At 50.0% G+C, this 23,123-nt stretch overlaps 1 protein-coding gene across 1 annotated transcript in view; it reads right to left on the reverse strand.

The window, feature by feature from the left end:
• Nucleotides 1–23,123, reverse strand: part of ALMS1 (ALMS1 centrosome and basal body associated protein) — a 68,014-nt gene that overhangs the window by 10,718 nt on the left and 34,173 nt on the right. Inside the window, 8 exon segments of the mRNA XM_087935708.1 lie at nucleotides 730–838; nucleotides 841–939; nucleotides 942–967; nucleotides 3,620–3,728; nucleotides 9,183–10,351; nucleotides 16,676–16,858; nucleotides 17,247–17,372; nucleotides 18,621–20,265. Of these exon segments, the coding sequence (XP_087791834.1) occupies nucleotides 730–838; nucleotides 841–939; nucleotides 942–967; nucleotides 3,620–3,728; nucleotides 9,183–10,351; nucleotides 16,676–16,858; nucleotides 17,247–17,372; nucleotides 18,621–20,265 (3,466 nt within the window).

A 23,123-nucleotide genomic window follows, 5' to 3' on the forward strand; every position in this document is an offset into this window, starting at 1 on the left:
GATAGAAAAGATAGATAAATAGAAAAGATAGATAGATAGATATAGATAATAGAAAAGATATAGACAGATAGATAGATAGATAGATAGATAGATAGATAGATAGATAGATAGATAGAGGTGGGATTCAGCCGGTTCAGACTGGTTCTAGAGAACCGGTAGTGGAAATTTTGAATAATTATTTGGGAGAACCAGCCAATCCCGCCTCTGACTGGCTCCGCCAACCCCATCTCTTCTCTGCCTCCCATTGAGTTCGATCCTGGGTAGAGACAGATATTTCTCTCTCTCTGGGCACAATGAGAATAGACCTGCCGAACAAAACTCCGCGCCGGCAACAGGAAGGGCATCTGGCCAGTAAAACTCTCTGCTAGCTCCATTCGGTAGCCCAGACTCCACCCCGCAAGGGATTATGGGTTTGTTAAAAGAAGAAGGTGAAGGCAATGTGTGTCCCCAATGCTCCCACCTCCTCTTTTCTCTACAAACACAACCACCTTAGGAGGTGGGCTGGGGGAGAGAGAGAGAGAGAGAGAGAGAGAGAGAGAGAGAGAGAGAGAGAGAGAGATACCTAGAATAAAACCCAGCCAGCTTTGAGAGCCAGAGAGGACTAGAACTCACTGCCGCCCGGTCTCTAGTCAGGCAGGTTTGGCACTGCACCATGCTGGCTCTTGCAACGCAGCCCAAACCGATAGTCCACCACACACACGCACACACACACACAGCCTTTACAGAGACCTTGCGTCCACTGCGACCGGCTCCTTCTGGGCCTCCTCCCTTCCAGAAAGCTGCCCGGCTGCCACTTCTGCTGCTCCTCGCTTTCTGCCGACAGCCCATGGTGCTGAGCCAGCCCCTGCTCTGCCCTGCTCCTCGACCCTCCGTGGAGCGTGGCTTGCTTGCAGTCGGGGTGGGGAAAGTCAAGCCCACGTCGCGAGTGTGCTTCTTGGTGGGGCGCTGTTCACAATCTCAAAGTCTCCTGGGTCGGGGGGAATCAAAGGAAAACACGGTTGGTCTCCCCGATGGGGCAACCCCATCGGCTGGTGCTGGGGGTCATGGGCCTCTCGGGGACTCTTTGGGGAGGGAGGATTCGGGAGGGGGAGACCAGGGAAGGTCATGCTAGCAACAAGGGCAATAAAGGACACCCAGTGTGTCATGCCCCTGTCGGAGTCTGAATTCACGGAGTGGGAGCATGGATCCGTTGGCTGTGGAGGAAACTGGGGAAGGGCAAAAGTCCGCGCTGGGCAGAGCAGGGGAGAGGGAGAACAAGGGAGAGGGGGGTTCAGAGGAAGACCCAGGCCCACCCCCTCTTTATCCTAGGGCACTTAGGGAAGAACGGAGAAGGGAGCAACAGGGGTGGCGTGGCTTACGGGCGAGGAAAAGGCCCTGATTCCCTTCATTAGCCACACCTGGGAATGAGAGTTTAAAAGAGATGCAAGCTGAGAGCGGCACCTGCTGGGAACAAATGTGAGTTTATCATGTGTTGACTTTGGTTCTCTGCGTTCCTGGCGCCTTCCCAACTGGGTTGAATTACCGCCGTTTCTTCACATCTGGAATTCCTTCTCTTGCCCTTACGGACTAATGACCTCATCTTGCCTTGATTGGACTTATAGTTACAGTTTTTGTTGACCACGTTTTGGACTAGGGCACCCTTTTTTTGAACTATTACCATCTGGCAGATGGTACAGGATAATAATAAAAACAAGGACAAATAGGCTGAAAAAAAACAGCTTCTATCCCAGGGCAGTAACTCTATTGAATTCTACTGAATAGGACAATATGAATGTGCAATATCTGGGGATTTCAATTCAACTGCATAGAATGTGAAGGATGTAAATTTTATTTTTTTTAACATATTTGATTGATTAAATTATTAAAACATTGGACACTTGGGATCGTTCTGACATTCCTTTTTGTCGTACATCTTATATACATTTATACATTTGTACAGTTAAGTTTTTTAATCTGTAATTATCCCTTTTACAAATCCTGTTTATTTTTTTATTCTGGGTCCTTCCTTTCTTTTCCGACCATTGATAAAATTCTGTCTCATCCTTAGTTTTTTTTTTAATTCCAGAGTCAATCTGTCCATTTCAGCACGTATCATTATCTTCTTTATCACCTCACCTTCCGTCGGGAATTTCTCTAACCTTTCCATCTTGGGGGAAAAAAATCCTTCTTGCTGCCGTGATAATGTGCACTATTAGATAAATCTCCTCTTTACTATATCTTCTTGACATAATTCCAAGTAAAAATAAATTCCGGTTCATAAATCTACGTTGTGTTGTCCAGAACACAAAAGGCAAGAAACTTCCAAGGAGGAAGAATCGACTTCAGATCGACTTCAAATCCAGGAGGATCTGAGGCTTCTCCAAAGTCGGTTCCGTCTCCACGCCAGTCAGACCTCCATTAAGCAAGGCAGAAGTTAAGAACTGATAAGTTAGGCCCTGAAGTGAAAAAAAAAATATTGGAAGAAATACAGATGTGGTTACAGGAATTAATCGGGTTAATTAATTAGATTTTTTTTTGTACCAGAATTATTTCTTCTAGGGATAATCAATATTAACAGCAGCAAGAATTGCATCCGAAGGCTTAGTAATTAAAAAATAAATTTGAGTGTGCGGAAATGGATAAATTGACTATAGAACTAAAAGGGAAAGTAGATTCAGAATATTATGGTCACGCCCCTGATGGAGACTAGACTGACTCCGAGGGAGAGGAGGAACAGCCGACAGGGAGTGGAAATGTGGCTCCGGAGGTTGTAGAGGAAACCGGGGAACAGCACAGACTGGCTGGGCATTCAGAGGAAGATTATCCTAAGGCCCACAGGGAGGAACGGAGAAGGGAACAACATGGCTTATGGGAGAGGAAGCAGTCATGATCCCCTTCATTGGCTGCAGCTGAGGGGAAGAGTATAAAGGAGGGATATTTAAAACACAGCGTTGCTAGAAGCAAAGCGTGTTTTATTCCTGGCTGAGGTTTATCTTGGCTGGCGTTCTTCCAACGGACTGTGCCTTGTTATCTTCTTGAAGTTTGTAATTAATTATCCTGCTCTGTCGTGGAACTTTCTTCAGTGAGGTTTGTTTTGGGTTTTTTTTATTGCTCCGTTATCGGTTCTTTGAGTTTGGACTGTATTCCTTTCTTTTGGAGACTATTTTGGAAAGAGTTTAATCTCTAACTGCGCACGATTGAACCCGTGAAGCCAAGTCGGAGACATTAAAGGAAATTTATTTACGTTTGGAAATTTATTACATGTGCGCTGCTTCCTGGGTCGTCACAATTATGCAATATGGGAGAAATGGTATCATTGGATAGACAATAGAAATAAGAAAAGAAAGCGTATAAAATAGATGTAGATAGTATGGAAATAGAACGTATAGATTGTATTGGATAGGATATAAAAATAGTACATAAAATGTCATAGTGCTGTTTATTAAGTGACTGAGATATGTAAAAAGAAAAAACCCAATAAAGTATTTTTTTTAAAAAAAGAACTGGAAAGGGTTAGGGCACAAAAGAGACTACAAAGTCTTTTGAATTCGACTTCTTCTTCTTGGTGAAACGCTCTGGAGGCCAAAGACTCTGCTAAGAAACCAGCCTGGGAGGAGACGGCCGAACCGAAGCGACTCACCTGCCTGGACGGCCTTATGGGACATCCGCTTGCTGCTCAGGGCCAGGCTCGGCCCATGGGAACTGCCGAGGCTCGAGGCAGAATCGGAGGACGTGGAAGACGGGCTGGGCTGAAAGACAAAACGGAGGACGGGGGTTTGAGAGGATGGAGTGAGGTTTGAGGACAGGAGGAGGCGGAGGAGCAACTGTGGGGTCCTGGGTGCTCTCTTGAGATTGGTGGTTCCCTTGCAGACGTCTCATTACCACACTAGGTAACGTCATCGGTCCTAGACGGGAATAAGTTTTGTGGAGAGGAGGAGGGAGAGGGGGAGGAGGGAGGGGGAGGAATAGGAGAACTGTGGGGGCCTTAGTGCTCTCTGAACTTGGCTGTTCTCTTGCAGACGTCTCATGACCCAACTAGGTAACATCATCAGTGCTAAACTGACAACGTTTAGCTAGTTTGGTACTGAAACATTTGCAAGAAAACCACCAAGCTGAGACAGCATCAAGGACTGCACAGTCCCCCTCCTCCCCACAAACCCCACTCCCTTCTAGCCCTGATAATGTCACCTAGTTGGTCACGAAATGCCTGCAACAAAACCGCTCAATACTCTCAAGAATATTGACAGGGCAATATATAAATAGAGAGGAAATCCCGCCCCGCTACCTTCTGGCGCTGATGGTGTTAGTTATTTTGGTAATGAAATGTCTGGAAGAAAACCAAGCGCAGAGAGCACCAAGGACCCCCAGCTCTCCTCCTCTCCTCCTCCTCCTCCTCCCTATTTCCTCCTAGCACTGATGATGTTACCTAGTTGGGTCATGAAACATCTGCAAAAAAACCCCCATCAACCTCAGAGAGCACCAAGGACCCCACAGTTATTTTCCTCCTCTTCCTCCCTGCAAACCCTCCTCCCTTCTAGCACTGATGTTACCTGGTTGGGTCACGAAACGTCTGCAAGAAAACCACCCGGCTCAGAGAGCACCAAGGACCCCATAGTCCTCCTCCTCCTCTCCACAAATCCTTCTCCCTTCTAGCACTGATGATGTTACCTAGTTGGGTCATGAAACGTCGGCAAGAAAACTTACCGAGCTCAGAGAGCACCAAGGACCCCACAATCATTTTCCCCCTCTTCCTCCTCCTCCTCTTCCTCCTCCTCTCCACAATCTCCACTTCCTTCCAGCACTGATGATGTTACCTAGTTGGGTAGTGAAATGTCTGCACAAAAACAGCCAATCTCCGCCTCCTCCTCTTCTCGGCAAGCTCCCCCTCCCTTCTAGCCCTTATGCTGTGTGGCCTAGTTGGGTCACGAAACGTCTGCACCAAACTTCTGGGCGGGCTCCCAGGACCCCACTGTCCTCCTTGGCTGTCTTAACAGACCATCGAAGGACAACGAAGCGAGGACTTTAGGATGACCTCAGGCCAACACCTGCCCTTGGCATGACTCCCAAGACGACGGAGCCAGCCTGCACGCCACAGACTGCTGGCTTACCCCTTTGCCTTCTGTCCGCGCGCTGGTCAGAAGGCAAGGTGTAAAGTTGGCATTTAGCAGGTTCACAGGAACGGCAGGTGAGACTGTGAATCTCAGCCCTGACCTTTGCAGAGGGGACAATACCTACAGCAATGAGGGCTGGCCAATTTCATATTAGGAACCATGTTTTGGTTACCTAAACCAGGGGTCCCCAATCACCAGGCCACGGACCGGTCCCGGTCCGTGGAACATTTCCTACCGGGCCGCCGGTTTGCTGGGCGCCGCCATCTTGTTTTGATGAGAAAGTGCTTCCAGGTGAGCTTTTCCGGTTGCAAAGCGGCGTTTGGGTCCTGAAGGAATCCTCACGCCTTAGTTTCATCGAAGGGGGGGGGTGCTTCGAACGAAACTAAGGCGCGAGGATTCTTTCAGCACCCAAGGCAAGGCGAGCCGAGCGACCGTCCCAAAGCGAAGCCCATCGACAAAGGTACAAAGGAGGAGTTAAAGGTGGCGGGGAGAAGCGGAGGACGGCTGGCTGGCCCGTCGCTCGGCTCACCTTTCCTTGCCATGCGTGCTGATGCCAGTACCGGGCCGCGGATCATTTTGTGATGCCGGTACTGGGCCGCGGCACAAAAAAGGTTGCGGGCCACTGACCTCAACAGTCCCTTTCAGGGCCACGAACAATAAAAATGTTAACAGAACACTAGCACCGGCCTTAGTCACTGCAACACCTGTGCCACCTTGTGGGTATGCAACAGTAAATCTGTTCTCATAATCATTGTAGGCGGGCGTTGTAAGCCTGCAAGCAAATTTACAACCCCCACCCAAACAGCACCAAAGTGCAAAAAGCTTCTGCTTTTCACTTAAAAGCCACCAGTGTTTATTTAAATATAACAATATTTGCATAGCAGTTAGCATAAGATATCATCAAATCAATGGCCTATCCAAAAAAAAATGTCATAAACCGGAAACTGTAAACTGTACAGCGTGCAGGACTTTTGCACAGCTGTAACTGAATAGGTAAAGGCAGCCAGAGCTAATTCAGGCCTACGACGTAACCCATCACAGGTAGTTCTCCATCTAGCAGAGTTCGTTTAGTGACCGTTCAAAGCTACAGCGGCTTCGACGGAGAGATTTAAGACCATTTTTTTCAGACTTACGACCGTTGCAGCATTTCCCCAGGGTCACCTGATCCAAATTCAAAGGCTTGGCAATTAACTCATCTTTATGACGGGTCATTCTGACGAGGTAAGTCAATAGGGAAGCCGGATTGGCTTAACTGACTTCCAGGGATTCCGTTTAACGACGGTGGCAAGAAAGGTCGTAACATGGTGGGGGTGGGGAATTCACTGAGTGACTGTCTCTCTCTTAGCAACCGAAATTTGGGGCTCCATTCAGATCATAAGGTGAGGACTAACCTGTATTGTCTGCCTGCCACCAAAGAGAGGGAAGATAATTGGGAATAGTTCACTTAGCGACCGTTCAAAGTTACGATGGTCCTGGAAAAATGTGACTCGTGGCCGTTTTTCACACGACCGCTGCAACATTCCCCCCCAACGGTCCTGTGATTTACATTCGGACGCTTGGGCAGCTGACTCACATTTATGACAGTGGCAATGTCCCTGGAGAAGGGGGGGGGGGGCGTTTCGTGTGATTCCCCTCTTACGACTTTCTGACAGGCAAAGTCGAGAAGGAATCCGGATTCGCTTATCGACCGGGTTATTAATTTAACAACGGCAGCGATTTCCCCTTAACAAACGTGGCCAGGATGGTCGTAAAATGGAAGCCAAACTCACTTAAGACTTATTCCTCAGCAACCCAAATTTGCGGCTCAGTTGCGGTCGTAAGTTCAGGACTACTTGTAAAAAAAAGGTGGCAGTGGGAGTGTCATACCCTTGTCGGAGTCTGAATCAGAGGAGGAGGAAGAGGAGGAGCCGACAGGGAGCGGGAAAGTGGCTCCGTTGGCTGGGGAGGAAACTGGGGAAGAGCAAGGTCCGGCTGGGCAGAGCAGGGGAGAGGTAGAACAAGGGAGATGGGAGTTCAGAGGAAGACCCAGGCCCACCCCCTCTTCATCCTAGGGCACGCAGGGAGGAACGGAGAAGGGAGCAACGGGGGTTGCATGGCTTACAGGGAAGGAAAGGGCCCTGATTCCCTTCCTTAGCCACAGCTGAGAAGAGAGTTTAAAAGAGACGCAAGCTAAGTGCAGTAGCTGTTGGGAGGAAACGTTGAGTTTTATCTTGTGGTGACTGTGGTTATCTGTGTTCCCGGCATCCTCCCAACCATGTTGAATTAGTGCCGTTCCTTCACATCTGGAATTCCTTCTCTTGCCCTGCCGGACTAATGACCTCATTTTGCCTTGATTGGACTAATAGTTACAGTTTTAGTTGACCATGTTTTGGACTTGATTCTCTGCAGCCAAAAACTGTTCCTGGGAGATTTTTTCTCCAGCCCACAAGGTAACCAGGACATTGGGGACAAAGTTGGAACTAATAAAGGGACTTCTACGGATTATCTGGCTGGGTTGCCTTTCTGCCACGTCCCTTTGGGTCATTAAAAGGGAGAGAGACAGATGTTATAACAAGCATCCCGATTTTTCCTGGGTCTGTTTCCGCACATGGCCTGTTTGGTTATCTTAGCAGGAACATCTGTGCAAGTCGGTGTTTAACAGGCCGCAGAACTGTTATCTTTAATAATTGCTCCTGCTTAATTGATATAATTGACTGGCAAATGAAGAGGCTGGAAGACATTTCTTTCGGGGGAGAGGGGGGGGGAAATTCTGTGGGAGTCGTTTTTGTGCAGGATTTTTTTTTAAAAAATGGAGTTAATTATCCCAATCTCGAGTTTTACACAAAGACAACTGCTGTTGCTTAAATACCATGTCATTTCACCGCAGTATTCTTTTCTTCGTAATGGAGCGAGCGGCGGCTATTGCAGCGTCTGTCGGGTTTATCTTTTATTTACAAAAAAATAAACCCCAAGCTGATTTTTATTTGGCTTTGCGGTAAAGAGGAGGACGGAAAACGATGGGTGCGACCAAATGAATTGCAACTGCCGGCTTTCTGGCAATTATTCATGGGTCCATGTGGAGCAGGGGAGAGGAAGAGGAGGAGGAGGAGGAGGAGGAGGAGGAGGAGGAGGAGGAGGAGGAGGAGGAGGAGGACTGGAGGATGTTTAGTGCTGTCTGGACCTGGTGGTTTTCTTGCAGATATTTCATGACCCAACTAGATAATGTCATCAGTGCTAGAAGGGAGTGGGGCTTGCAGGGGGAGGTGGGGGGGGGAGGAGGAGGAGGAGGAGGAGGAGGAGGAGGAGGAGGAGGACGACTGTCGGGTCCTTGATGCTCTCTGAACTTAATGGTTTTCATGCAGACATTTCATCACCCAACTAGGTAAAATCATCAGTGCTAGAAGGCAGCGAAGGAGGATGGAAGGAAAATAAAATGAGGAGAAGGAGGACGAATGGAAGGGAGGAAGGAGGAGGACTGTGGGGTGCTTGATACTCTCTCAGCTTGGTCCTTTTCTTAAAGATGTTTCATTATCCAGCTAGGGAACATCATCAGTGCTAGAAGAGAGATTGGTGTCCAGGAGGAGGAGGAGGAGGGAGGAGGAGGAGGAGGAGAGGAAGAGGAGGAGGAGGAGGAGGAGGAGGAGGAGGAGGAGGAGGAGGAGGAGGAGGAGGAGGAGGAGGAGGAGAGAGGAGGAGGAGGAGGAGGAGGAATCCTTGATGCTTTCTCAGCTTTTCTTACAGATGTTTCATTATCCAGCTAGGGAACATCATCAGTGCTAGAAGAGAGATTGGTGTCCAGGGAGGAAGAGGAAGAGGAGGAGGAGGAGGGGGGAGGAGGAGGAAAATAATGACTGTGGGATGCTTGGTGCTCTCTGAGCTTGATGGTTTTCTTACCGATGTTTCATTATCCAAGTAGGTAACATCCTCAGTGTGTCATTAGCGTCAACCTTAGCACTGATGATGTTACCCACCTGGGTAATGAAAGGTCTGCGAGGAAATCTACCAAGCTCAGAGAGCACCAAGGTCCCCCACAATGGCTTATCTGCCTGCCAGGCCCCCATGTGTAAATCCCAGAGTGGGGAGACAAAGCCGGCCTGCGGTTCCATCGCCTACCTGGGCCTCGTTCCCTTTTCGTTCGAGGTGAACCATTTTCGGGTAGCCGCCGCCATCCCCCTTGGCTCTCCTGCCCCGCTTGGGCCAGCTCTCCAAGCGCGTCTTTTGCAAGTCGATGGTGCTGTAGAGCTGGGAGAGTTTGGGAGACACCTCCACTCGCTCCTGCCCGAAAGCCCGGATCAACCTGGCCGTGTTGATGGTCGACGCCGACTCGCTGCCCTCGGTCGCCGTGGCGCTTTCGGTCTCGAGCCGAGTCCCTTCGGACTCGGAGGTCACGCCGGTCGCCACGCTGGCGTCTCTCCTCGGTCTCAGGTCCGAAGACGTCTCGCTCGGCGTCTCAGAGGCCGGGCCCCCGTCCCGGTTTCGAGCCCCGGGTTCAACCGTCCCGCCGTGGCCGGTTTTCGGGTGCCGGGATTTGGACGGCCAGGCGCCACGGGGACCCACCAGGGCTTCCTCCGACGTCTCCACGCTGGGCCGCAACGCTGCTTTCTTCCTGGCCGCCATCTTTTTGCCTCGCGGGCTGCCTAGCCTGGCTGCTCTCCTCCTGGGCTCCTTCTGGTCCTCCAGGGCAAGAGCCAGGGAATGACGGAGGGGATTTTGCAGGAGGCGGGCCAGGCGGTCCAGCCGCTCCACCAGCGAGAGCTGAGTTTTGTGGTTGCTTTCGATGGGCTTCAGCTGCTGCTGCTGGTTCTGTCGCTCCAAATACTTGGCCCAAAGAACATCTAAAGGGCTGCTTCGATGGGTGCTTGGCCCCCTTGGCAGATCCGCTACCCACTTCTCCTTAATCGACCGGCTTCCTGGAGGAAGTTGGCTCGCTCTTCCCGAGCTCGTCGTTTGGGCCTCGGCCCAGTCTCGTCGGGAAGCCTGCTTGGATTTTATTTCCTCAAGGAAACTATAATCTACCTCACCCGTCAGTGGGATAAAGCATTCGTCCCTTTGGGACGGGTGCAGAGCGGACCGTGGGGAAGGGCTGCTCTCTAGGATCCCCTTACGTGGCTGTAAATCTTGGGGGGAAGGAGCTGGCCCACCAGAAGCCGCATCCACTTGTCCCAAAGCCTTGTTCCCGGGAGCGGGATTTGGATCATCCTTCAAAAACGACTTCAGAGGAGGCTGATCCGATTCATAGGCAGGCTGGGAAGTTCGGAGTGATCCCGAGGGATTCCGGCCACCTAAGCAAAAGGGGAAAGGGATCAAGGGAAGAAAAAAAAAGGATCAATTAGAGATCTTCAGCATTCATTCAGGAGAGAAGCGTTATTTTTTATACCGCGTGGCTGTTGACATTTGCGGCGGGTCCAAAGAAACACGGGACGACAGCTGGAGGACTGCGGAGGAATTGTTTGGAATCGCTGTTCGCTTACGGACAGAATCTTGCCGGACGGAAGCCATGATCTGCATAAGTGTTAAGTCAGGGGGATCCAACCGTGGCAACTTTTAAGACTTTGGGGACTTTATGTCGGCTGGGGAATTCTGGGCGTTGGTCCACAGGGGGCTTAACTAACGTTGCCGAGGTTGGCTACCTCTGATCTACAGTTATGCAGAAAATGGCTTTAATCTGGCAAGATTCTGTCTGTCTATGGAGATTCTCAGTCATCCAGGTCATAGTTTGTCTCAGAGGTGCTTTTTTCTTTCTTTGCTTCAAAAGGCAACTGGACTGTTTTTCTTTTTATCTGAGGAAGAGGAAGAGGAAGAGGAAGAGGAAGAAGAAGAAGAAGAAGAAGAAGAAGAAGAAGAAGGAGGAGGAGGAGGAGGAGGAGGAGGAGGAGGAGGAGGAGGAGGAGGAGGAGGAGAAGAAGAGGAGGAGGAGAAGAAGAGGAAGAAGAGGAAGAGGAAGAGGAAGAAGAGGAGGAGGAGGAAGAAGAAGAAGAAGAAGAAGAAGAAGAAGAAGAAGAAGAAGAAGAAGAAGAAGAAGAAGAAGAAGAAGAAGAAGAAGAAGAAGAAGAAGAAGAAGAAGAAGAAGAAAGTGTTTCCCTTCTCATCCAAGAAACTTCACTGGTTCTGATCAGGGATGGCTTCGGAAATTTTAACAAAGGGTTCTCATGGGCGTGGCCATGGTGGGCGTGGCGTAGTGGGCCTCCTGCACCACGGTGAGGGGGGTGGGGGCGCTGGCGTTTTTGCCCTCTCCGGGTTCCGGAGGCTCACTGGAAGCCAGAAATGGGCCCGTTTCTGGCCTTTCGAAACTTCTGGGAGGCCCGTTTTTCACCCTCCCCGAGCCTCCGTGCACGGCCTGCACTTCCCTGCATCCAAAATGGGCCGTGTGGGGACGCCTGAGAATGGAGGAGGGTGGGGCCAGCCAGGAGTGGGATTTGGGGGTTCTCTGAACTGCACGGTCATGCCCGTCAGAATCTGATTCGGAGCGGGAGGCCGAGCAGCTGACAGGGAGTGGGAATGTGGCTCCGTTGGCTGTGGAAGAGCACAGTCCAGCTGGGCAGAGCAGGGGAGAGGGAGAACAAGGGAGAGGGAATTTGGAGGAAGACCCAGGCCCACCCGCTCTTCGTCCTAAGGCACGCAGGGAAGAATGGAGAAGGGAGCAACATGGGTTGCGTGGCTTACGGGGGAGGGAAGGGCCCTGATTCCCTTCCTTAGCTGCAGCTGGGAACACAATGCTTAAAAAGGGAAGCTGCGCACAGCAAGTTGTTGGGAGCAAATCAGGAATTTATCTGGTATCGTCGAGGCTTATCTGGGTTCCTTGACATCTTCCCAACTGTGTGTGTTTTGCTGGCCTTTCAAGTCTGCAAATCCTTCTCCTGCCCTGTCAAAGTTAATTACTGCAACCTGGCTTGTTTGGATTTTTAGTTATACTGTAGTTTGTGTGTACTTCGTTTTCGGACTGAATTTCCTCCACTTAAAAGGCTGTTCCTAGGACAGTTTTTCTCCAGCTGAAAGTAACCTGGACATGGGGGGCAAAACTGGAGATAATAAAGGGGTTCTTCTTGCTTATTTTGACTGTGTTGCCTTTGTGCCACGCCCCTTGGGGTCCTCACATACACAGAATCTTAGCTAGGGGCTCCCCCAAACCCCTGCGAACCCCGAGCAGCCCATCCCTGGTTCTGATAGGGGTGGGGAGGATGGAAGGATAAAGTACTGCCAGCTGAGACTGGGTGCGTGTGGAAGGACAGATTCTGATAGGATGGCGGGGGTGGTGGGGGGTGAGGAGTGGATAGGACAGGTAGTCCTCAACGGACGACCACAATTGAGCCCCAAGTGTATGTTGTTAAGTGAGAAATTCCCTCAGTGAGCTCTGTCCCATTTTAGGACTTCCCTCACCACCTTCGTTAAGTGAATCGCTGCAGTTCTTAAATTAGGTTGTGATTTAGTTCCCCCTTGGATTTGCTCGTGGGAAGGTCACGAAAAGGGATAATGGGAGTCTGGGAGAATCTACAGACTTCTTTCAAAAAGATGGGAGAAATTCTAAATGGCCCCATTAATGAGCAGGAACACTTATTATGTAACAATAAAATAAAATAAAATAAAATAATAATAACCGAGTTGCTAAAATTGTTCACTGGAAACCGTGCCAAAAGTTTGGGTTTGAGTATAGTAACAACTACTGGGAATATCAGGTTGAGAAGGTTCTGGAGAATGGAAAAGCCAAGATCTTGCAGGACTTCTGAATTCAGACGGACAGGCACTTGGCCCACCACACGCCTGACGTAACAATAGTTGAGAAGAAAAGGTTTGGTTCATTGACATTGCAATACCTGGTGATGCACGAATTGTAGACACGCGGCAAGAAAAAAATCACAAAGTATCGGGACTTACAAATTGAAGTTGAGCGACTTTGGAAAAAGAAATTGTGCGTTACTCCAATTGTGATTGGAGCCCTTGGAGCAAGACCTAAAGGGCTGCCTCGCTATTTGGAAATCCTGAATTTATCAGACTTGAATACCCTGATTCTACAAAAAACCACCCTATTTGGAACAGCTTATATCCTCCGACGCTACCTGAACAGTTCCTAGGTCCTTGGTTAGGACTCGAGCGGTTGAGCTACCAACCAGCCCCAAAGGATGTGAATCTCACCAAAGATTAACAACAACAATAGCTGTCTTTCAATATTTGAAGAGCTGCCACAAAGAAGAGGGGGGTCAACTTATTTTCCAAGCACCCAAAAGCAGGACAAGAAGCAAGGGATGGACATTGTGGGCGCTCCAACCTTGGAGGCTTTTAAGGAGAGATTGGTTTATGCAGAAGAACACAGCGCCTCCTGTTTGAGCAGAGGGGTTGGACTAGAAGACCTCCCCAGGTCCCTTATAACCCTATTATTCTAGGTTCTAAGTTTTAAGAACCAACATCCGGAGTCAAAGCCTGGTCGCTATCAGTGCCTAAACTCTGTGCTATCGACAGATCAGAAGAACTAGGAGGGACGTGATAGAAAGGGTCCAACTTTTGAGGGGCTGCCCCAAAGGAGAAGAAGAAGAGGGGTGAGGGGATTCCCATTTATTCCTCAAAGCCCCTGAAGGCAGGACAAGAAACAATGCATGGAAACTAATCAAGGAGAGAACCAACCTGGAACTAAGGAGAAATTTCTCGAAAATGAGGACAATTAACCAGTGGAACAGCCTGCCACCAGAAATGGTGGGTGCTCCATCCCTGGAGGAAGAGACCGGACAGTCACTTGTCTGAGACAGGACTGGACTAGAAGACCTCCAAGGCCCCTTGCAGCTCTATTCTGAGTGATTTTGCTGAAGAAACATACCCTGCAGGGGATCCTCAACCAGGGGGCCCGTTGGTGTGTCCAACCTGCCCATGCGCAAGTTGCCTGACACTCTTCAGTGGCAACCACTGTGACCTCATCGCCTCAACCCACACTACACCCATCACCGATCTTTCCTCTTGAAGGACCCATCATGGCTTTTTCCACCTGCGAAACCCCGAAGGATCGCGGTCCCAGAACAAAAATCTTGTTTTGACAATATAGCTGCCCGGGATCTCCAAGTCTGCAAATGCTACGCAGTTGGAAGGATTTGTCCTTCCGTACGGACACCCAAGATGACACAAGGCGCCACGAAGGTGGGTAGCTGGGAAAGACAGATAAAGGGGTTTTGGAAGGACGAGGAGAGAATTCAAAAAACGGGACCAAGTTATACAAATAAATCTCTCCTTGTTCCGTTTCCATCCATTATTCCTTGTCTGGCCTACTTTAGGCCAGACAAGGAAGAATGGATGGAAATGGAACAAGGAGAGATTCAACCTGGAAATAAGGGGAAACTTTCTGACAGGGAGAACAATCCACCCATGGAACAGAAGTTGCCCTCGGAAGTTGTGGGAGCTTCATCACTTGAGACTTTCAAGAAGAGATTGGACTCCCATCTGTCAGAAATGGTGTAGGGTCTCCTGCTTGGGTGGGGGGTTGGACTAGATGACCTACAAGATCCCTTCCAACTCTGTTAATCTGAATCTGTCTAAGATGATCAAAGGCCTGGAGACTAAAACATACGATGAACGGTTGCAGGAACTGGGCCTGGCTAGTCTAGGGAAGAGCAGGACCAGGGGAGGCAGGAGAGCCAATATTTTCTTCTTCCAATATTTGAGGGGCTCCCCAGAGAGGAGGAAGGGGTCAAACTATTCTCCAAGGCACCTGAAGGCCAGAAAAGGAATAAAGGATGGAAACTGAACAAGGAGAGAGATTCAACCTGGAAATAAGGAGGAAGTTTCTGACAGGGAGAACAATCAACTAATGGAACAGAAGTTGCCTTCAGAAGTCATGAGAGCTTCAACACTGGAGGCTTTCAAGAAGAGACTGGACTTCTATCTGTCAGAAATGGTGTAGGGTCTCCCGCTCGGGTAGGGGGGTTAGACTAGATGACCTACAAGGTCCCTTCCAATTCTGATTATCTGTTATCTGTTAAATCCAACACAGGTAGCCAGGGGTGAGATTCTACCGGTTCGGACCAGTTTGGGTGAACTGGATGTTAAAGTTACAGCAGGTTCGCCGAACCAGTATTTCAACCGTCCTCCTCGCCCCGCCCAACCTGCCCCGCCCGGGAGTCTCCACGCGGCCCATTTTGGATGCAGTCAAGCGCAGGGCTCACACGGAGGCTCTGGCGGGTGGGGGGAAACGGGCCTGTTTCCAGCTTCCGGTGGGCCTCCACAGCCCAGGGGAGGCTATTTTTTACCATCCCAGAGGCCCAGGGGAGGGCTCTGGACCCTTGGGATGGCGAAAACGGCCACCGCCGGCTTCTGCGGGTCCACCGGAAGCCAAAAACAGGAAATTCCGGTAGGCCCCGCCCACCATGGCCACGCCCACCCAGCAACCAGGCAGCGAACCGGTTACTGGGATTTTTGGAATCCCACCCCTGCAAGTAGTCCTCAAGTTATGACCACAACTGAGCCCCAAAGGTATATCTTGAAGCGTGACACGGGGGAAGTGAGTTTTGTCCCGTTTTACGACGTTTGTTTTCACGGTGGTTAACTGACTCTTGCTTCCCTGTCAACATCGCCCGTCAAGATCGTGTGACACACCCCCACACACACCCCAGGGACGCTGTGACCGTCATTAAATGTGAATCAGTTGTCTCAAGCACCTGAATGTAAATCGTCCGACCCCGGGGAGGCTGCAACAGTCGTGCTGTTGTAACTGTGGACGGTTGCTAAGTGAACTGTTATACGCCGAGGAGTCCTTGTGCGAAGTACGCTGGCTGGGGGAAATTCTGGGAGTCAAAGCCCACCCGGCTTCAAAGGGGAAAGTTGGAGAAAGAGCGCTGCTAAAGACACTCTAAATCAGGGGTGCCAAACTCAAGGCCTCCAGGGAGGATCTGGCCAGAGGGAGGCTTAGATCTGGCCCACGGGAACGCCCTGGAAACAGCGCAAGGATCGGCCCACAGTGCCTCTGCCAGCGAAAACGGAGCTTGGGACGAAGAGCGCTGCCGGCAGCTCTCATGAGCTCCGTTTTCGGCTGCACCTGCCTCCTACAGCGCTCTGCCAAAGGAAAGGAACTCAGGAGCACTGCGCACGGCTCTCCCGAGCTCTGTTTTTGGTTGTGGTGGCCTCTTGCAGCGCTCTGCCAAAGGAAAGGAGCTCAGGAGCACTGCGCACGGCTCTCCCGAGCTTCGTTTTTGGTTGTGGTAGCCTCCTGCAGCGCTCTGCCAAAGGAAAGGAGCTCAGGAACACTGCGCACGGCTCTCCCGAGCTCCGTTTTTGGTTGTGGTGGCCTCCTGCAGCGCTCTGCCAAAGGAAAGGAGCTCAGGAGCACTGTGCACGGCTCTCCTGAGCTCCGTTTTCGGCTGCAACTGCCTCCTGCAGCGCTCTGCCAAAGGAAAGGAGCTCAGGAGCGCCACGCACAACCCTCCCGAGCTACGTTTTCGCTGCAGAGAGCTGGAGGAGGCCATCACAACCGAAAACGAAGCCTGAGGGGGAGGCTGCCCCCAACACAAGCGGTATCAAGGTGGCCACACACACCTCCGCTCAAAGCCCCCAAGGTCAAGCGCAAGCCCTGATGCGGCTCTCAATGAAATCAAGTTTGACACCCCTGCTCTAAATCATCAGGAACGGATTACCTCTGGGACCGACCACCGTCGGTGCCGCTGTCCCCGCTTCCTCCTCCCTCCAGGCCACCCTGGGAGCGGCCGTCTTACTATAAATGCCCTCTTTGTGTCGGACGATTGCCATGTCCGAAGGATGATCCTTCCTCGAACCCAGGACCTGCGGGGGGAAATCCGGAGGGACGGCGTCGTTGGAGCCTGTGTGGAAAGAGAGCCGTAGGGATAACGTTCAGAAAAGAGAGAAGCTGGAAAGAAAAAAAAGACCGCAAATCGGATTAGAAAAGGCCGCAGAACAGCTATAATGTGGAGTAATATTAAACTAAAGAGAGGAGGATGAAGGTCTGGCACGTCTGTAGCTTCTGCTCTTATCGCTTCCCGTTAGCTCAGGAAATCCTCAGTTGTTCATCCCATTGTAATTCTAACCGAAACGCAACGGCGGTTTAAATGACCTCCCATCTGTTCGGCAGCCATCCAAAACGACGCCTCCCGTTTCTTCAAATCCCGACGTTTAGTTTTAGAAGTCGAGGCAGCTCTAAAAATGCAAGAAATCTCGGGGTGGGGTGGGGGGGCTTGGAGGCGAACATACCTGAATGGGAGCTCTCCACAGTGGTCTCAGACCGGACCCGTGAGAGTTTCAAGGTCCCTTTTCCACAGGGAACGTAATACACCTCGGAGCAGCCGGGTGGTTTGTAGGGCAACACGAAGGGCTTCTCTGAAGAAACAAAGACGGGGGTTGGATTACTGCAAGCGTCTGCAAGAGTGTTTCCCGGAGGCCTGGCAAGCGGCCATCGACAGGCACAGTGAGAGATCAACGACATTGACGTACCGTTCGTAAGAGACAAGCCCAAAAAAAAGGAAAGGAAAATAAAAAACAACGAAACGGCGCCTTGCCAGCAATCGACCACCTCTAATAAGCCAAAGCCAGACACCGCAGTGGCTTCAGACTTTGGGGACGTTGATGCTTAAGCAAGGAAGAGGGAACGAGCTTTCCTAGGCGGACGAAGGTCGAATGACTCAAAAGACAGGGACTGGGTGCTGTAAACCCCCCGCCCGGGAAAGTATCTTGATAAATGGAATTGTGCCCCGTCTTATGACTTTTCTTACCACAGTTGTTAAGTGAATCGAGGCAGGTGTTAAGTTAGTAACACAGTTGTTAAATGAACCTGGCTTCGCCCTTGGCTTGGCTTATTAGAAGAGAGAGGGAGGGGTAGATAGGTAGAAGAGAGGGAGAGACAGAGAAAGAGAGGGAAAGGGAGAAAAATCGAGGGAGGGAGGGAGAAAGAGAGAACAAAGATAGATGGATAGACAGATAGATGGATGGATGGATGGATGGATGGATGGATAGATAGATAGATAGATGTAGATAGATGGATGGATAGATAGATGGATGGATGGATAGATAGATCGATAGATATAGATGGATGGATGGATAGATAGATCGATAGATAGATAGATGGATGGACGGACGGACAGACAGATAGATAAATAGATAGATGTAGATAGATAGATGGATAGATAGATAGATGTATATAGATGGATGGATGGATGGATAGATAGATAGATAGATAGATAGATAGATAGATAGATAGATAGATAGATAGATAGATAGATAGATAGATAGATAGGATAGATAGATAGGATAGATAGACAGACAGACAGACAGACAGGAGGGAGGGAGAGAAAGAGGGAGAGAGAGAAAAATAGACAGAGGGAAGGAGGGAGAGAGAGGGAGGGAGAGAGGGAAAGAGATAGAGAAAGAGAGAAAGGGAGAGAGAAAGGGAGAGAGAAAGAGGGAGTGAGGGAGAGAGAAAGGGAGGGAGAGGGAGGGAAAGAGAGGGAGACAGATAGAAGAGGGAGAGAAAGAGAGGGAGACAGATAGGGAGAGAGAGAGATAAGGATAGGGAGAGAGGGAGGGAGAGAGAGAAAGAGAGGGATAGGGAGGGAGGGAGAGATTTCTCACCTCCGCTTTGTCCGTCCGAAACAGAGATTTTGGAGAGCATCATCTCGTCAGGGGTTTTGTGACCCTTCGGATAAGGAGCTTCTCCATTCTCAGCTGTGACAAAGATTTCGGCAGAATAGGTGGTCTTCTCCGGGCTTTCGGTTGTGATTTGAGTGATGGCATCCGAAGACCCCCATTCGGTTTGGGAAGAAGCCGTAGCCTTCAAGCGGTCCCTTGCACTCCAACACCGAGTCCCGGCGTCTCTTGGGGACGGGGCTACTTCACCGAGATCTCGGCTTGCCCGGGGCTCTTGAGCGTGTGGTAGGGCTGGTCTAGCCCCCTTCGGAACCTCTTGAGGGGATGCCTCTCGGGGGAAGTAGAAGGATTCTTGAGTCTTTCGCTTAGATTCTAGGGGCTTGGAGGTAGCTTCTAAGGACAGACCGGAAACACCTGAAGAGGTTGGCTTAAGAACCTCGACCTCTCTCCCTTCCGGACCAATATCCACTGGTCCCGAGAGGTCCAATTCCACCCGCTTTGGAGAGAGAGTAAGGTGGACACCGGAAAGGGCTTTCCTGGTGGGCGACGTAGGAGACACCGGTACAGCTGTGGAAATACAATCGAGGGAAGCCGACTGTAACAAAGTACTCCCACTGCCTCCGCTTCTGGGCTTGTGTAAATATGAATCAGAAGTAGACAAATCTTCTCTTCGCCGCGTCTTTTCTTTGCCTTCGGGGAAAAGGGGCTTGGGAGCGCCTCCTGCCTCAGTTGGCGAGCAATTCTGGGGACGCACCTCACCCGTCTTCGGCGGAGGCGACGCCACCGGCCTTTCCATTTTAGATCCGTCGGCGTAAATATTATCCAGCGTTTTCGCGTATCGCCTCTGCTCGGCAAGACCTGGATCGGAAGCTTGCTCGTCCTCGCGGGCCTGGCGATCGAGGTCCTTCAGCTCGGCACCCCTTCTTGGGGATCCCTCCAGGGAAGGACCCAGAACTTCTTGACGGGGGTCGTCCCTGGCCACCTTGGTAGACCCAAAGGGTGGAGATCCAACGTCCTTCTCTGAAGCGCGAGCGGAAGCGACGCCGGCGGAAGGGCGAGCTTGGTAACTTGGCAGCTGTGAGCCACCCAACTTCTGGCGTTCCCGGTTCACGGACCGGGTTTCCAAAGATACGGGATCGCGAGGGGGAACGTCGGCAAGGAGAGTCCGGGGAGGGCGGGAAGCGGGAGAAGGCGACCTCCTCCGAGAGGCGAAGGTGATAGAGGTAATTTGAATAGCTGCTTCTACGGAGGTGCTGCTCTCGGACAGATCCAATGGGGCTGCTACATTCCCGTCCTCTTTCGCGGGTGCCTTCGAGGCCCCTTGGAAATGCACCTCCAAGGGAAGGTGAGAATTGGCTTTGGAGTCCAAGGCGTTACTGGGAGGTGGCTGCCGTTGGCCGGAGTCAGGAATCTGGGCACCGTGGGAGAGTTCGGCCTCCGGCTCGGCTGTTAAGGCGCCATCCGTCGCAGCCTCCATGTTTTCCCCGGAGAACTCGGCCAGCTGCAAACCGTATTTCTGAAGGGCCATTTGCAGGTCGTGGTCTCTTGGCTTCTGCAAGGAGCCCAGTTCTACCGTTGCAGCCGGGTTGGCGTTTGGAAGTCTCCGGAAGCTGCTTCTCCACTGCTGGTTCTATTCAGGATTCAAAAGGGAAGAGGTTCACAAGGGGCAGATAATAACACCAGAGGACGGTGGGTTTAAATAGGAGCTTTTAATGCCCATCTGACAAAATGAAGAGTGAGGTAAGGACTTGAATTTTTCATTTACCTCCAAATTCTCAGAGAAATAGAGATTTTGGGGGATGTTAGGAGCGACTTTGGTCTAGTGGTAAAGGCACTAGCCTTGCAAGTGGGTAACTCTGTCTAGAGTCTATTCATGAACTGGAATAGAGGTTGGTAACAAGGTCAGCCAATGAATAGGCGTAGCAACTAAGTCAGTAACAATGAGGACTGTTTGGAAACTGAAACTAGAAGTAGCCTAGGCATGGCAGCTATGTTAAGCTCTGCAACTTTGCAGCCATGTGAGAGGTCTGAGGTCTGTTTCTTGAGCTGACGCTGAGTTGCTGTTCCGCTCTGCACTTGTAACACGCCTGCCGAAGTTACTTGTGACATGCTTTTGTTTGAGTTTGCTCCATGTTGGAGGAATCTACAGCTGGTTTGTAAAATCTACTTGTTATGTTTATAAAGAGGTTAAATGAAGCATCAGCCATTCCTCCATGTTGGAGGAATCTACAACTGGTTTGTAAAATCTACTTACTATGTTTATAAAGATGTTAAACGAAGCATCAGCCATCGGTGTTTGTTTTTCTGGCGCTGAATTAACGCTGCAAAACTCTGAATACTCTGGGCCGATCACCAGGAGACGGTGAGTTCTAATCCCATTTTAGGCCTGAAAGCCAACTGGGTGACTTTGGGCCAATCACCAGGAGACGGTGAGTTCTAGTCCCACCTTAGGCATGAAAGCTGGCTGGGTGACTTTGAGCCAATCACCAGGAGACGGTGAGTTCTAGTCCCATTTTAGGCCTGAAAGCCAACTGGGTGACTTTGGGCCAATCACCAGGAGAAGGAGAATTCTAGTCCATTAAAGCTAACTGAGGGACTTTGGGCCAATCACTAGGAGACAGGGAGTTCTAGTCCTGCCTTAGGTATGAAAGCCAACTGGATAACTTTGGGCCAATCACCAGGAGATGGTGAGTTCTAGTTCTACCTTAGGCCTGAAAGCCAGCTGGGTGACTTTGGGCCAATCACCAGGAGACGGTGAGTTCTAATCCCATTTTAGGCCTGAAAGCCAACTGGGTGACTTTGGGCCAATCACCAGGAGACGGTGAGTTCTAGTCCATTAAAGCTAACTGAGGGACTTTGGGCCAATCACTAGGAGATAGGGAATTCTAGTCCTGCCTTAGGTATGAAAGCCAACTGGATGACTTTGGGCCAATCACCAGGAGACGGTCAGTTCTAGTCCCGTCTTAGGCAGGAAAACTGGCTGAGTGACTCTGGGCTAATCATTCTCTCTCCGCCTAACCCACCTCACAGGATTGTTGTTGTGGGGGGAAATAAAAGGAACAAGGTGTGCTGGATATTTGCCACCTTGAGTTATTTGCAAAAATAATAAAGGCGAGATACAAATTAAATAAATATTGATGATGACAGAAAGTATCCCAATTTAAATCCTCTCCAGGAATCCTAAGGACTTGTAGAAATAGATATTTATCTTCTGGGGATTGGTGGTCAATTCAGCTTCCTTTCTGGGGACAGAATTGTGAAGAGATGCCATCAGGCCGCCAAATCAAAAAGGAAGAAACAAAAAAAATAAACTGTAAAGAAGGTGAAGAGCCGCATAAAACCGGTGTGGCTAAGTAGTTGTTTTAATTCTCACCAGTTATGTGCCGTATTATAAAAAAAATAATAAACCAAAGGTTTCCAACGGTTGCTTGCTTTCCAAAAAGAACAGTATAACCGCCAAGCGATTAACACACATCGAATGCGTAAAGATAAAAACAAAATATAAATCTATACGAAGCGAAGGCAAAACAAAGCAGCCACAAAGGACGCTACAAAACAGAACCATTATGGGAACTGAAGACTGGAAGGCAATTGGGCTTGGCAGGTTTCCCAGGAGACAGCACAAGGCGAGGGCTGCACAACTCCAATCCTTTCTTTACACCTTACGTGCCAGGGGAGCGGTGCTGGTGGTGAGTCATGCACAGAAAACAGATTTCATTCACCTGCCAAAGCTGATGATAAATAAAGATGTTGAGGTGTTGTTATTAATTCTTTCGATTGGGGTTGACATTTTTCTCAGCAGGAAGTGAGTTTGGGAAGGCCCAGGCGCCCAATTTCTCTCTGCAGCCCTTCAAAAACAATCTGTCTGCCTGCCTGCCTGCCTGCTTATTCATCTATCTGTCCATCCATCCATCCTTTTCATCCACCCATCCATCTTTTTCATCCATCCATCCATCTTGGTATCTATCACTATCAATCTCTCTCTAATTATCCATCCATCCACCTACCTACCTACCTATCTAATCTTCCTGTCCGTCCATCTATCCATCCATCCATCCTTTTCATCCGTCCATCCATCCTTTTCATCCATCCATCCATCCTTTTCATCCATCCATCTTGATATCTATCAATATCTATATCAATCTCTCTCTAATTATCCATCCATCCATCTACCTACCTACCTAATCTTCCTGTCTGTCCATCCATCCATCCATCCTTTTCATCCATCCATCTTGATATCTATCAATATCTATATCAATCTCTCTCTAATTATCCATCCATCCATCCACCTATCTAATCTTCCTGTCTGTCCATCCATCCATCTTTATATCTATCTCAATTACACACCTACCTATCTATCTACCTACCTACCTAAGGTGGTATTCAGCCGGTTCTGACCAGTTCTGGAGAACCCGCAGCGGAAATTTAGAGTAGTTCTGGAGAAACGGCCAATCCCACCTCTGACTGGCCCCGCCAACCCCGTCTCTT

The sequence above is a fragment of the Pseudonaja textilis genome, chromosome 6 (assembly GCF_049901715.1).
Source record: "Pseudonaja textilis isolate UNSWEBS1 chromosome 6, rPseTex1.2, whole genome shotgun sequence".
In the NCBI taxonomy this organism is placed as follows: domain Eukaryota; kingdom Metazoa; phylum Chordata; class Lepidosauria; order Squamata; family Elapidae; genus Pseudonaja; species Pseudonaja textilis.